This window comes from Bos indicus x Bos taurus, chromosome 19 (genome assembly GCF_003369695.1).
Source record: "Bos indicus x Bos taurus breed Angus x Brahman F1 hybrid chromosome 19, Bos_hybrid_MaternalHap_v2.0, whole genome shotgun sequence".
Classification (NCBI taxonomy): domain Eukaryota; kingdom Metazoa; phylum Chordata; class Mammalia; order Artiodactyla; family Bovidae; genus Bos; species Bos indicus x Bos taurus.
Genome location: NC_040094.1, coordinates 55,568,687 through 55,584,448, shown reverse-complemented (window position 1 = coordinate 55,584,448; position 15,762 = coordinate 55,568,687). Strand labels below are relative to the sequence as shown.

General features: G+C 53.3%; 1 protein-coding gene across 9 annotated transcripts in view; it reads left to right on the top strand.

The window, feature by feature from the left end:
- The window catches only part of SEPT9 (septin 9), a 179,502-nt gene extending 175,790 nt beyond the window's left edge, over nt 1-3,712 (top strand). For 8 of the 9 annotated variants that reach the window (XM_027518528.1, XM_027518530.1, XM_027518529.1 and 5 more), the window contains 2 exons: nt 696-747; nt 1,868-3,712. In XM_027518528.1, the coding sequence (XP_027374329.1) occupies nt 696-747; nt 1,868-2,003 (188 nt within the window). In that variant the 3' untranslated portion in view covers nt 2,004-3,712. The remainder of the gene's footprint in view (nt 1-695; nt 748-1,867) is intronic. The other variant, XM_027518527.1, reaches the window with a different exon arrangement.
- The last annotated feature ends 12,050 nt before the right edge of the window (nt 3,713-15,762 follow it).

Sequence of the window (15,762 nt, the reverse complement as noted above, 5' to 3'; positions counted from 1 at the left end):
GTCTTAGTCGCTCTCCTGTAGGGTGTGTGGAGATTGGGGATTCCTTCCCGTAGGCCGGACGCCCCCACAGAACCGCAGAGGAGAGCCTCCCTGAGTCCAGGTGATGCCACTCAGCACCCTTTAAAGGGTGACTGGCAGCTGACGACCACGCAGCAGGCAGGCAGTTTCCGTGCAGCACTGGGCGTCACTGGCCCACTCCGGGGTGCTGTGGGGCCCCTCCCTGCCCGTCGTCCCGCGTGCCCAGAGCCAGCTGCTGTCCTGCACTTGTGCTCGGCACCCCGAGGGCTTTGGTGTGTCCCCGTGTGCAGCCTCCCGGGCAGCCCAGGACTCAGGTTTGCTGGCTCTTGAGCTCAGTGCGAGTGGTCATCCCCAGTGTGCAACCTCTGTACACGTGTGTCCTTGCGTGTGTCCTGAGCACGAGGGGGAGAAACCCCAGCCCCGGTTCCTGCCTCGTTCTGTTCCCAGCACCCCTCTCATCTTCAGGTCTCCCCTGGGACACCCCCGGGCCCCCTGCTGCTTGGCGCAGCGCTCTCTCCCCCGTAGTTGTCTTGCGGGGTGACAGTGCCATCTTCCCAGAGGGCAGGAGCTGAGGTGCCCAGTGCGCCCCTGTGGCCCCCCTGCCCCGCCCATCTACCCGCCCAGCATTGCCGGGAGGGGCTTTCCTGATCTTAAAGCTCCCTCTCTCTCCTCTGCAGTCGAGAACACCACTCACTGTGAGTTTGCTTACCTGCGGGACCTCCTTATCAGGTGAGAGCCGGGCTGGTCCGGTGCTTGGGTGTGGAGGGGCTGACAGCTCAGAAGGGGCCTCCATCAGGGCTGCAGGCGGTGGGCGAGGGTGATGGGCCGGCTGGCAGAGGTCTTGAGCAGCAGCCAGTGCACCCCACCCATCTGCCTTCCTCCTTGGGGCCCCATTGTCTTAAAACGCCTTGTTGGAAATGAAGCAAGCAGTGAAAATCTTTTTTACTTCCACTTGGGGAAGGGTTGAGTTTGCATCACTGCAACCTGAGCCTCAGGAGTCTCGGGTGCTGGGCATGTGTCGGGGGCTCCACCTCTTGTCCTCTGACCTGGTGGAGGCCGCACCTCAGTTTCCTTGAGCCCAGGCAAGGAGGAGCCCGTCCTCAGCCTAGGTGGTAAGGCCTGGGCCTGGGCAGGTGAACAGAGATGATGAGGGCTCCCTCTGGGGTGCCAGGGGCTCCCAGCTCCTCAGCCAATAGGATGGATGCTAGGGACGAAGTCACTAGGAGGGATGGGACCATCTCTCATGGCCTCCAAGTTGGGGGAGGATATGGCTTCCAGGAGCTAACTGCCCTGTGCTGGAGAGCCTGGCTGCGGAAGGACGCCTTTCTGACGTCGGGCCCTTCTGGCACCTCCTTTGCAAACCTGCCCTGATGGTCAGTGGAGAAGGGACGCTTGAACACATGGCTAGCAAGGGTACCAGTACCCGCCACCCCCAGGCTACTCACCTGCCTGCTGCAGGCCGCTGCCCCTCGCCTGCCAGCACACCTGGCCGCTGCCCTGGCTCTTCTGAACCAGGGCAAGGGCACTCCAGCCCTGCCCACCGCCGGGGTCCTCTGTGCTCAGCCTGTCCCTGAACTGGCGATTGAGTTGTCACAGAAAGGGGGCTGTGTTGGAATTCGTGGTCCTGAGAGAGGCAGGGGTTGCCATGGAGATCCACCTCCTCACCCCCACATGCTCCTGTCCAGGCTTGGTCTGTCTTGGTGGGGCTAAAGCGCCATGCTGGGGAACCGCCCCCCTGGGGAACCGTGTAGTGGGGATTGGGAGTGGGGAGGGCAGGCTGAGTGAGCAGGACCCCCGCCCTGACTGACTCCTGGCCCCCCTCGTGACTCCTCCCCCGTGCCCCTCCCAGGACACACATGCAGAACATCAAAGACATCACCAGCACCATCCACTTCGAAGCCTACCGCGTGAAGCGTCTGCACGAGGGCAGCAGCGCCGTGGCCAACGGCGTCGAGGAGAAGGCGCCCGAAGCCCAGGAGATGTAGACACCGCCCGGCGTCGAGGAGAAGGCGCCCGAAGCCCAGGAGATGTAGACACCGCCCGCCCCGGGACCCTACCCCGAGTCTTTACCGTCTCCCGCCACCCGCCACCCGCCCCATTTTTATTTTATATAATTTTCTCCTTGTGTCCTCGATCTCCGCCCCTTCACACCTGCCAAGTAACAAGATGACGAGTGCCCTCTGAGTATGTTTGTTATTAGCCCACTGACTTCGGGGACCAGGACTGGGGGTGGGGGGGGAGCTTGGAGTTGGGGGGCGGCTCTCTGGCCATCCCTGAGGTCCAGAAGGGGCGGGAGGACCAGTGACTCAGTTCCCGACCCTGCCCCCACTCCAGGCCCAGCTCCCCGGGGCCAGGAGCAGCCCCCAGCTCCTAGAGCCCCTGGAGCATGGCGGGGTGGTGCCCGCGGGAGGATGGGACCCTGCCAGTGGACCTGGGGCCCCTTCCTGGCCCCGCCTCCCTGCACGCTGCGGGGGAGCCCCTGAGCCCGCCCCTGGGGGAGAGCAGTTCATTCCACGAGACCCAAGCTGCCCATTGGCTGCTGCCCACCCACCCGCGAGCCTGTCCTGGAGCAGAAAGTGCCTTTATCTCAGCCGTCCACGCGAGCCACCAGCTCTCCCCAGCTGTCCCCTCGGGCGGGGAACTGGGACAAGGTGGAGAGAGGGAGATGTGTCTTCATCTCCCCTTATGTCCCGCTCCCTTCCCCACCCCCACCCCTGCTGGAATTTGAGGATTCAAAGGAAGCAAAAGATGCACCCTACCCCGCCCTGATTTTTGGGAAGGTCCAAGCGAGTGAATCTGGTAGAGGAGCTGAGGAAGTGAAGTGCTAGAAGGAAGTGGGGGGCCATGGGTTGTGTGAACCACGGCTGGGGTGCTCTGAGTGGCTCTTGTGGGCTCAGTGCCAGCCTTGCCCCCACCCCGTGTGACCAGGGAAGCGTGTCTGTCTGTCTGTTTAGACACCCATTCGGCCCGAGATGCTCTGGTTAAGTGAAGGCTCAGTTGGCCGCCCCAGACACACAGCCCTCCGACGGAGGCCTAGCTGACGCCACAAACAGGGAGATGGGAGGCCAGGCAAGCCTGACTGCGTGTTGCCCTGAGGCGCCTGGGGCCCTGCACCTCCCCTGCCCCCAGAGCCCATCATAAAGATCCCCAGAGAGGGATTGATCAGGGCTCAGGTGTCCACAGCCCACAGTCGGGCTCTATGTCCTCACAGCCCCGGGCCAGGGAGCTCAGACTCGGGACAACGATCCGTGACTGTCTCCAGGCCCCAGGCTGGCTTCTTGCGGCCCATGAGAAGGTGGGAGGGGTGGATGTGGACAACCGGTGTGTGTGTGTGTGTGTGTGTGTGTGCGCGCGTGCGTGTGTGTGTAGGTCATTGCTTCGTGTGTTTACTCCCTCCCCACCTGAGAGAGGAAGAACCCTCAGCAGAAACAGTTTACTTGCCGACTTGCCATTTTTGCCAAAACCGAGATGTTGAAGGATGCGTCCGTCGCCAGCGTCGGGGTCCCGGCCCGTCTTGGGACGCCTTCGCTTCCTTCTCTGTAGCCAGATTTTGAAAACTTGTTAGTTTCACTGGGATCTGTTCCACAGTGGCCTTTCGCTATGTGCCTCCTGAGAAATTTGTCTCTTTTTGTATAAATAACAAAGTGTTGAAAATGTATTTCCTGAAATAAATGTTCCAAATGCAAACCCGGAAGACTCTGGAGTGGGGATTTTTTTTTTTATCCCCTCTTTTCTGACCCCGAGAGCACGGCACTCCTTTGATGAGTATGAAGATAGCGTGGAAGTGATTGCTGGGGAATTGTTTCATCTCCTTTCAGGAGGAAGAAAGGTTTCAGGGACTTAGAAGCACTGATTTAATGGGATGATTGAAAAGCGAACAGAGTCTTAATTTATTCATTAAAAGGAGGCTTTGAAGGCATTCCACCGGGCGGTGCTGTGCACTGCTTCTATGACTGTATCCTGGAAATAATGTTTTTCTTCTTAAAATTGAAGTCTGTTGCAGTGAACCCTATGAGCTGGTCAGTGTTTGACAATCATTTCATACCAATTTATTCCAAGAGAACTCAGTCACCAAAAGACTGGAATAAAAGAGGCTGGCCTGCAAGGTTTTTTCTTGCATCCCGAGTGGGGCATCTAGACCAGGGATCTGGGTATTTCTTAGCTGTGTGTAGGCCTGCAGAAATGGATTTTCTTGCAGTCTGGGGGTCAGACATGCCAGATCATGTGTCGGCAGGACGAGGCTCCCTCTGAAGGCCCAGGGAGGAGCCTTCCCGCCTCTTCCAGCTTCGGTGGCCGTGTAGTTCAGTCTGTGCGTCAGTCCTCTTCTGGTGTTTCTCATTGAATCTCAGGCCCAGCCTAATCCAGGGTGACCTCGTCCGGTTCTTACCTTAACACTGCCAGGACTGTCCACGTAAGGCCACATAAGGTTCCAAGTGGATGTTGATTTGGGGGATTGGGAGCGGTCACTCTTCAACCCATGACACCCCCATTCCTGCCCCGATCCAGTCTCAGGGGAAGTAGAAAAGCCCTGAACTGGGACTTGGGTGACTTGGGCTCGAGCCTCTGCCACCAACAGGCCAGGTGGGGTGGCCTCAGGACCATCTCTGCCCCTTGGGGGCCTCCCTACCCCTTCGGTTGGGCAGATTGGCTCGTTCGGGAGAAGGCAAGTGGACTTCATCTCCAGATGAACGGTTGGACCGTGACCACATGGAGCCTCTACTTCAGGATCTGAGATGTGTCATCGACACCCGTGTGTGCTGTGGGCCCAGGCAGGGGTTGTGGGGGTTGGCCCACCAGCAGGGTTGCAGCCCTGGTGGCTGGCATCTCAAGGCCATCCTGGCTCTGCCCGGCCCTCAATCCCTGTAATTCTCAGCAGTCCCTGAACCTGAAACCCACCTCGCTCCTCCATACTAAAACAGTCCCCGCTGCCACCCCTGCCGGCCACCCCTGTCCAGCACCGTCTCTCTCTGGCCCTGACCCTCTGGGGCCGACACCCTCTCCAAGCCCTGCTCTTGGCTCAGAAATCCTGCTCGTCCCCCCAGGGGCCCACTGACGATGTCCAGCCTGCTCCCTGACCCTTAACGCTGCTGTCCTGTCCAACGACAGCCAGCCTTGCTCTGGGACCAAGAGGGGCCCAGGCCATCCTCTCCACCTAGCTCACCTGCCCCTCCCATCCAAGGAGGAACGGCCTGGTGATGGGGCCTGCCCAACCGAGCAAATCCCCTGCTGTAGATCCAGCTGAGTGTCCCAGCTTATCTGGGAATGACGGGTTTCCAGGGACTCTGGACTTCAGTGCTAAACCCAGGGAGATCCTGGGAAGCCCGGACAAGTTGATCCCCACGTAGACCCCACATGGCCTTCTCCTGCCCCTCGGAACCCTGGCTTCAGACTCACCAACTCCGGGAGCTCTTCAAAGACCTTTAAGATTCACTCTGGGCTGTCACCAAGTCATCCCAGAGGGTGAGCAGGAAGCCCCAAGGATGGGCCACAGCCTCCTGCTGGGGGTGGGGAGGAGGGTGTCCCAATAGGGCTGGGAGGACCAGGTGTTCTGGGTCGGCCCCTCCCTTGCTCTGGGCTGCAGGATGTGGACAAGCCAGAGAATAGAATCAACTGGCAGCCTACGGGCTTGCCCAGACCTGCCCTGCCTCGTGTGCATCCTTTGAGGACCCAGGGCAGGAGGGCCCCACCTGGGGAGGAAGCCTGCTGGAAATCAGCCGACTCAGAGCTCTCCTTTTGGGTCTGTTTATGGGTGTGCCTCTCCTGTTTGTAAACACCACTTCCGACTATAAAAGTAGCACATACAACATACACCAGGTGGAAAATGCCAGCGGGGAGGCCCCGAGAGCCGAGCGGTGATGTGCTGTCCATGGGGGCAAGTGCTAGACGGGGAACATGGCTGCTGCAGGGTCACATAATGGGGACCCAACACTTTCCGGGGTGGTGTCGGGAAGGGCCTCCTATGTGCGAAGCTCTGAGCCAGGAGGACTCGGAGCCAGAGGAGCCAGGAGGCCGGAGAGAGAAGGAGGCCGGCAGAGATTGGGCAGGGAGCAGGCCAGGCTGCGATGCAGGCCGGTAAGCACCCGTGTACCAGCTCTCCTCCCTGCACCCCGGAGGCAGCACCCTGGAGGCCCAAGGGCACCTCCCTGCACTCCATCCCCTCACGGGTCTGTGTGAGCCCCGCCACCTCCAGAGCCTCTGCCTCGGGGTTCCCAGGACTGGCCCCGGGGGACACACCGGCTGCGGGCCGCCCTCCATGCTCAGGGCCCCACCCGGCCCTGCAGGGTCCTGCAGGCATCCCTGCCCAGCTGTGTAGCCACCACTTCCCAGGTATACAGGGGGTTCCTCTGGGCCTTGGGGAAGCTACAGCTGCAGGAAGGCCGAGTCCCCCAGCAGAGAAAGCATCTTCCTTTCAGTTCAGAGAGGACGGCTGTGAATAATGAGAATGAAAAGGGAGTGGAAATTATTAAAGCTGCCCAGAGTGAGTGGGGCTTGAACCATCTGGCTGATTCAAAAACTAATTACTGGGAGAGTCGGCCCTGCCAGGGAGATGCTGCCCGTCGTCGCCCACATCACTGCATTCTCCTCCTCCCCTCCCCCGATTCCTTCTTTCCCCCCTTCTCCGCTCCCCCTCCCTCCCTTGGGTACCAGGTGCATCAGCATCAGGCAGTCCCAACATGTGGAGAACAGCCATGGCCTCTCCATCTCCCTGATTAGTGACAGCATCAGAGCCCGTTCCATGAAGCAGTATTAAGTCCCCTGTAGGAAACAGCCATGTGGAGTGACCCCATGGGAGGGAGACTGAGGACACTGCCCAGGTGGAATTGAGTCTACGGCCATGACACTCAGGAAGCAAGCCCCAGGGGCATCCTTGCTGGCCCAGCCAGGGTGGGTACTGCTAGAATCAGGATTCTGCCCAGCTCCTGCATCCCCTCAGGGGCCCCACGGTGGGGGGGTTGGGGATATGTACCACATGGCAGCTTTCATAGCCTGGTGCTGGCCGCCATCTGTAGAACTTCTTACCCTTAGCCAAAGAATTGATGCTTTCAAATTGCGATGCTGGAGAAGACTCTTGAGAGTCCCTTGGACTGCAAGGATATCCAACCAGTCCATCCTAAAGGAAATCAACCCTGAATATTTGTTGGAGGGACTGATGGTGAAGATGGAGCTCCAATACTTCGGCCACCTGATGTGAAGAGCAGATTCACTGGAAAAGACCCTGATGCTGGGGAAGACTGAAGGGAGGAGAAGGGGATGACAGAGGATGAGATGGTTGGATGGATGGCATCACTGACTCAATAAGACATGAGTTTGAACAAGCTCCGGGAGATGGTAAAAGACAGGGAAGGCTGGCGTGCTGCTGTCCATGGGGTCGAAGAGAGTCAAGACTGAGCGACTGAAAGCCAACAACCTTAGAACATCCTTGGCTAGAGTGGTGGGTGCCCGGGGCTGGGGAAGCGGGCAAGGGGAGGTGTGTTTCATGCCAACAGAACTTCAGTCTGGGGAGAAAAATAGTTCAGGAGGAGGATGGTGGTAATGGTTTCACAACAACACATATGTACTTAATGCCCCTGAGCTGTATATATATTTTTTGGCCATGCCACGTGGCTTGTGGGATCTTATATAGTTCCCCGACTAGGGATTGAACCCACACCCCCTACGTTGAAAGTGCGGAATTTTAACTGCTGGACCACCAGGGAAGTCCTGTCCATTTAAAAAGAGCGAAAATGGTAAACTCCATTACGTATTTGTTGTTGTTTAGTTGCTCAGTCACATCCGACTCTTTTGCGACCCCGTGTAGCCCAGCAGGTTCCTCCGTCCAGGCACGAATGCTGGAGTGGGTTGCCATTTCCTTCCCCGGGGATCTTTTGGACTTGGGGAGTGGACACGTGTCTCCTGCATGTGTGTCCTGCGTTGCAGCTGGACTCTTTACCCCTGAGCCACCAGGGAAGCCCATGTACATTTTAAAGCGATCTTGAAAGTTAAGTGTGAAAGCAATGTCTGTGTCTCAGCCCTTCTGGGCCTGGCCTGTCTCACAGCAACGGATGTGGCTCCAGGTGTGTGCCTCGGAGTGACGGGGGGCAAGCAGGGGGCCCCTGCACCTCGGCAGGATGTGGTGAGAGCGGAACGGGGCCTATCCCAGAGTAAAAAGAAGCCCAAACCCACGGGGCCATAGAGGAGGCTGCTGAGAACAGGGCTGGCAAAGCCACAGGGTCCCTGCCAGGCACAGAGATATTGAGGGAGCAGTGGGGTGACCAGCGTGGGGTGGGGGAATGAGTCATTCCCAACTGCATTCCTAGGGCTGCCAGAGTCTGGAAACAATCACAGGTTGCTTGGTTAAATCTGAATTTCAGGTAAGTCACAGATGATTTTTTTTTTTAATGTAAGTATGTCCCAAATAGTGCATGGAACTTTTTTTCACTACAATATTATTCATCATGCATGTGAGAAGTGAAACTCTTAGTCACTCAATCGAGTTCAACTCTTTTCGACCCCATGGATGGTAGCCCACCGGGCTCCTCTGTCCATGGAATTCTCTAGGCAGGAACACTGGAGTGGGTTGCCTTTCCCTTCTCCAGGGGATCTTCCCAACCCAGGGATCAAACCCAGTTCTCCTGCATTGCAGGCAGATTCCTTACTGTCTGAACCACCAGGGAAGCCCTTATGTATGTGAAGTTCAGCTTTAACTGGGTGGCCTGTGTCTTGTCTGGCAATGTAAGTTTTGGGTGTAATTTCTGGGGAAGATGAGAGCGCTGGTAAGAGAGGTGAGGTGATCTGGGGTCTGCTGGCCCACCCACCCTGAAGCCTCAAGGGGAGGATCCTTCCTCCCTTCTTCCGGCTTCCAGTGGCTCCCGGCGTCGTGTGGCTTGTGGCTGCTTCAGTCTCTCCTGTGTGTCTCTTTTCATAAGAACACCTGTCACTAGATTTAGGGCCCCCTAATCCAGTGGGACCTGCTCTTGATTTAACTAAGTACATCTGCGATGACTCTGTTTCCAAATAAGGTCACATTCTGAGATTCCAGCAGACGTGAATTTTGAGGACATTGGCTGACCACACTCACCAGAGGCCCCAAGGCCCCTGCACTAGAACAGAAGCCTCATGAGGGCAGAAACCTGCGGGACCCATGGAAATGTCATATGAGTTACTTGGTTAGTTTTTTAAAATATTTATTTATTTGTCTGCACTGGGTCTTAGTTGCAGCACGTGGAATCTAGTTCCCTGACCAGGGATCGACCCCGAGCCCTTTGCATCGGGAACACGGAGTCTTAGCCGTTGGACCACAGGGAAGTCTAGAAATTAACTGAATTGGTCAAGAAGGCCACTTCCTTAGGGCCTAGGGTGGTCTGTCCTTTTGACTGCCTCAGGTCTCAATTTCGGTGCTTGGGCATCGTTCCCCATGATCGTTCCCCATGGCACTTGGGATCGTAGTTCCCCAACCAGGGATCTCTTGCATTGGAAGGTGGATTCTTACCCAGTGGACTGCCAGGGGAGTCCCTGCTAGGATGGTTTAGAGGAGGCCGACCTGCTGGCATGGGTCTTGAGAAGCAGGCAGGGACCCAGTGGGTGGGGCCAGGTTCCACAGGGCAGCCCCTCAGGGGAAGCTGTGACCTGAACCTCTCCCCCACCCTCCTGCGTGTGAACTGCTTCCTTGCATGCCGTTTTTTATTTTCTCCAAATATTGTGTGTAAAAAGAAAAAAAAAAAAACAGTCGTATGTAAAATAGATACATTTCCCCCGGAAAAGAACATGCCCCTTCCTCCTTCAGGCCATGACTATGAAGGGCCATCAGTCTAATATGCATCTGATCTGTCTCTGGGCTCTGACGAAGCTGTAGATTCATCTCCTGGCTCACTTCAGAAATTTTGAAGGTGGGACTCAGGTCTTTGCCTTAAGCGCTTGGAGGCAACGTGAAAAGCATAAGGTGTGTCTATGTGAAAGATGTGGGCTGGCTTCTCAGGTGGTTCAGTGGTTAAGAAGCGGTCTGCCAATGCAGGGGACACAGGTTCGATCCCCGGTGGGGCAAGATCCCATATGCTGTGCTGGAACTCAGCCTGTGTACCACAACTGCTGAGCCTGGGCTCCGCAACAGAAGAAGCCACCACAGTGAGAAACCCAAGCACCACCACTAGAGAAAGCCTGTGCCATCCAATGAGGACCCAGCCCAGTCTCAAATTCATTCACTCATTAAAGAAGAGAAAGAAGTAAGTGGAACACATCTGTATGTAGCTGATGTGTCTGAGGTGCCAGGGATACGAACATGGAAGAGGATGCTGTTCAAAGGAGACCGTGTTTGTGCAGAGATGGGTGATGATCCTCAGAGGAGGAGAGAATTTATCCTTGAAACTGTAGATGTCACAGCTAGGAATGGTGAAAATGATGCTGGAGACCGGCCTGAATCCAGGGTCTTTGAAGGCAAATTCTTGGGGCTTCAAAATCAATTGGCCACAGATCATTGCTGTTTCTGCAGAATTAAAAAAAAAAAAACAAACCCTGCTAACCTCCCAGTTCTGCCTGCTGCCCCCTGCGCAGGCTGTATTGTCCCCCCACAGGAGTTCAGGACTAAAGAACAGAAACTTACTAGTTCTGGCCCATCTCTGCATTCCAGCCTCGCCCAGGATGGGGCCCCCGTGAGTCCCACTCAACTCCCTGCCAGACTTCCCACCGAGCTTTTTGGCGCTTGTCAGCTCGAGACAGCCCTGGAAAACTGTGCAAGCTGAGGGGGTGTGTGTCTAATGAAGTTGGAGCTCTGCAATTTAGCAATTACTGTAACCCACACTTGTAATTTCGGGGGTTTCTCGTAATTCTTCTTTGTACTCTCTCTTAAAAAAAGGAAAAAATGCCGCTTTAATAGTTTTCTCTTTAACGCTCCAAATGGAGGCTGGTATTTTTCCGCCCTCACCCCTCAGTCGGCTGCAGAGCACACAAAAGTGTGCGGATGGGGGTCTCTTCTGCTTTTCGGGGATTAAAAAGGTTAATTGAAAGTTCGGCAGCTCCCAAAGGAAACCGAACTTGCTCTTTGCAACCGTGCCTGCCTCTGAAGCTCTGAATTCAGCTAATTTGATCATCCGTGTGGACAGAAGCCTGCTGACAGGCGTGATCTACCCACCTCCCCAGGTGCTATTATTCAGCCGGTCTCTTTACTGCTCCCTGACGCACGAATGCCCCACTTTTGCTCCTCTGTCCTCTCTCTCTCTCTCTTTTTTTGGGGGCCACGCTGGCAAGATTTTAGTTCTTAGTTCCCCCCAGTCAGGAATCCTATCTGAGTCCTTGGCAGCGAAAGGGAGGAATCCTAACCATTGAACCTCCAAGGAAGTCCTGCTCCTCTCTCTTCACTCATGTGATTGGCTGTACATTTAAGAAATATTTTGACATTTGCAGTGATGTGGATAAAACTAGAGTCTGTCATACAGACTGAAGTCAGTCAGAAAGGGAAAAATAAATATTGTATATTAATGCACAATATGGAGTCTAGAAAAATGGTACAGATGAACCTATTTGCGGGCCAGGACTAGAGATGCAGGCGTGGAGAATGGACTTGTGGGCACAAGGCGGGAAGGAGAGGGCGGGACTGATTGAGATTGGGATTGGCGTGTATATGGTAGTATATGTAAGAGTGGGAAGCCACTGTGCAGCAGAGGGAGCTCAGCTCACTGCTCTGTGATGACCTCGAGGGGCAGGATTGGGGGTGGGTGGGAGGGAGGTCCAAGAAGGAGAGAATATATTCACATTGTTGTACAGCAGAAACTAATACAACATTGTAAAAAAATTATACTCTGATAAAAAAATTTTTTTAATAATTATTCAAAAAATTTTAAAATGCAAGTCAAAAAAAAGGAAATTTTTTTCAGGGGTAAGTGAAACTCCATGTGCCAGACACTATGCTCCCTATGGGGAACCTAAGTCATAAAAGGTGAGGAAGACAGATGACTGTATCATAACTAAAGTTCCGGATGGAGTTGGCACACACAGAGGGCTGGGGAGCCGACGGCATGGCACCCAGATCGGTTGGAGCTGTGCTGTGCCAGGCAGCGATGCGGGATGGAAGGATGGAAGAGGAGGGTAGAGAGATGAAGCAGAGGAGGGGGCAGCGCTTGGCGGAAGGGGACGGGACCCTTCCCCTTAGGACCCGAAGGTGGGAAGCAGCACAAGTTGGTCAGCTGAGGGAGTCCATGGAGCTGGAGGGCACAGCTGGAAATTGGCAGGTGAGAGGGTAGCACGTGGAGCTTCCCAGGGGGCACTAGTGGTAAAGAACCCGCCTGCCAATGAAGGAGACATAAGAGATGCGGGTTCCATCCCTGGGTCGGGAAGATCCCCTGGAGGAGGGCATGGCAACCCACTCCAGTATTCTTGCCTGGAGAATCCCATGGACAGAGGAGCCTGGTGGGCTATAGTCCATGGAGTCACGAAGAATTGGGCATGACTGAAGTCACTTATCACGCACACACAAGGGTAATACGCAGGCAGGACCACATTGTGAAGTGCCTGGAGGGTTTCTAAAAAATGAGAAGGAACATTTGTTGTGGGCGGTATACTTGTGATTCTACTGTGAACAACTCATAAAACATTTTTAAAAAGTGTTAATCCAGTCTCAGAGAGTAGAGCTGCCCTAACCCTGGAGGCAGACATAAGGAAATGTCAGGGAGCTCACCAGGAGAGGTCCAAAGACGGATGAGAGATGAATTGCTCAGAACCAAATTGCATGGCATTGCCACAGCTAATGTCACCTGCAAAAGCATACTTGAACCACATATATTTGCACAGGTGTGCAAATGTTTCAGGAGCGTAGGTTCTAGATATGGAGTACCTGGGCCAAAGGGCATGCCTCTGTAATTGCATATTGCATATTGTAATTCTATATTGCCAAGTTCTTCTCCAAAGGCTTGGACCAATTTTTATGCCCAAAACGGATAGGACAGTTCATCTTTCTGTATTCTTATTGCCCTGGATATTCTCATTTAAAGAATAATTTGCCAAACTTGGCATAAAATGGTATTTTAATGTTGAGATTTACTCTGTAGCTGAGTATAAATAGCCTTTAGGTCCTGGATGACTGGGCAGCCTCTGCATAGAGTGAGAATTCGCGAAGCCTATCAGAGTAGCCGCCCTGGGACCGTCACGTTGGTTACAGCTGCTATTGAAATTCTCTATGGAGTTATTTATTCTTGGTTTGTTTGATCTGCCAATTCCTGAGATACATGTTGAAGTCTCCCACTGTGACGATGACTTTGTCAATTTTGAAAATGTCTAATTACATTAGCTTTACACAGTCCGTGCTGTATCACTGAGACCACGAAACTGCAAACTGCTGGCTGTGAGAGAATATCCGCAAAACACACATCTGACAAAAGGCTTGAACCCAGAATCCACAGAGAAATGTTGGTGTTTAGTCACTCAGTCGTGTCCGACTCTGCAACCCCATGGACTGCAGCCCGCCAGGCTCCTCTGTCCATGGGATTGCCCAGGCAAGAATACTGGAGTGGGTTGCCATTTCCTTCTCCAGGGGGATCTCCCCAACCCAGGGATCAAGCCTGCATCTCCTGCATTGGCAGGAGGAGTCTTTACCACTAAGCCAGCAGGGAAGCCCCATAAAGAATTACTAAAATTAAATTAAAAAGCATTCAAAAGTGGATAAAACAACTGAAACAATTACTACACAAAAAAAGATGCAGGAACGGTTAGGTGACTCATCAACACCTGCTCAACCTCATTCGTCATCAGGGAAGTGAAAGTGAAATTCATATTTCACTTTCATATCCATGAATATTCATGGATTCATATTCAATACAACTAAAGTTCTGATAATCACAATTATTGGCAAAGATGAGGAACAAGCAGAACTCTGCTAAATTTCCTGAAAATTTCATATGGATTTAATCTTACACCGACTCTGTGAATCAGCAATTTCATTTCTAAGTGGTTGTTGGATTCCTCTATGATCTTAAGTCTGCTGTTGAGCCCGTCTTGTGAATTCTTCATTTCAGTTATGTTACCTTTAATCTCTAGAATGATCATTCCTGTTTCTCTACTGAAACTATTTGTTGAGTGGTCATCGTGTTTTCCCTAATTCTGTGGACATACTTTCCTTTAGTTCTTTCTTCCCCCATCTCGTATTTAGTTTAAAAACAGCGGCAACATGTAGGTAACACACAATTTATCATTTTAACAGTGTCTGCATCCTTCCGTTCTTTGAACAGATTTCTAATAGGGGCCTGGAAACTAACTCCAGCATCAGGGCAGAGTCAGTCTCTTTCGACTGCTGTATTTTCCTGGGTGTGGCTCACGCTCCCCTGTTTATTTGAATGTCTCGTAATTTTTGGTCGAAAGTGGACATTTACAATAATATATTACAGTATCTCCATGTTCTCTTTTTTTCTTCTTTTCTTTCTCTCTTTTAAAAAAGGTTTATTTATTTATTCTGTTTTTTGGCTGTGGTGGGTCTGTGTGGCTGCACACGGGCTTTCCCAAGTTGCAGCAAGCAGGGGTCACTCTGCGGCGGTGTGCAGGTGTCTGATTGCAGTGGGTTCTCTTGCTGAGGAGCACAGGCTCTAGGCCCTGGAGCTTCAGTAGCTGCAGTGCTCGGACTCAGAAGTTGCAACCCTGAGCTCTAGAGTGCTGTCTCAGTATTTGTAGCACACTGGCTTATTTGCTCCGAAGCATGTGGGATCTTCCAGGACCAGGGATCGAACTGGTGTCTCTTGCATTGCAGAGTGGATGCTTAACCACTGAACCACCAGGGAAGCACCTCCTTTTTTTTTTTTTTTTTCCTCCCATACTTCTTGGCTTGAGAGATCTTAGTTCCCTGACCAGGAATGAACCCTGGCCAGAGCAGGGCATGTGTGGAATCCTAGCCACGGGACCACCAAGGAATTCCAAGAAATATTCATTTGTGTGTGTATTACCTTTTTTTTTTTTTTTTGGCTGCACTGCAGGGCTTGCAGTATCTTAGTTTTATAACCAGACATTGAACATGGGTCCATGGAGGTGAAACTGCAGAATCCTAAACGTTGGATGTCTTGAGTTTTGTTTTTTTGCTGGTGTCTTGTCTGGAGGATCTATCCCCACTGTGGTGTGTGGCTGCTCATATCTGGGCTTGAATATTTGACTCTTCAGCCTGCCTTCCTCAGGGTCGCCCCCGCATCTGCATGGCTCAGAGGATGCCAATGATGTTGACAGTCTGTGCTCGAGCTCCTGGAGCCCTAACCTTCCTCCCTGTGGTGCAGACTCAAAGCCCAGCCTCCCCTGGCTCGTCCTTTATGCCGGCCTCCTCCTTCTTGGGTGTCCCGCGTACACGTAGCTCCCCAGGCAGCCAGGTAATTTTGAAAACTGATTTCAGGACTTCTACACACTCTTTCCCTTCCAGGCTCTCCCTGGTAAATTTCTGACTGGTTTGCTGCTTGTCTCAGCAAACAGCCTTGAGCTTACAAAACTCTGGGGTTTCCCCCCTTGCCCCTAATAATCCCCACCCCTGATCTACCTGTACTGCTGACCTCACATGGGGAGGCTGGGGCAGCCCCGAGTAAGAAGACTGCAGCCCTTGCTGTTCTTACCTGAAGCTATGGCAGTTTTCTAAGAGCAAGAACTTCTCAGCTTATTGTCTGCCTTTGGTTGATTCCCAGTGCCTCTCAAAAGGTTGATTATTTATTTATTTATATTTAAAAATGCTTGTGTGTTTGTTTATTTGGCTGTGCCGAGTCTTAGTTGCAGTATGTGGAATCTAGTTCCCTGACCGGGGATTGAACCCGGGCC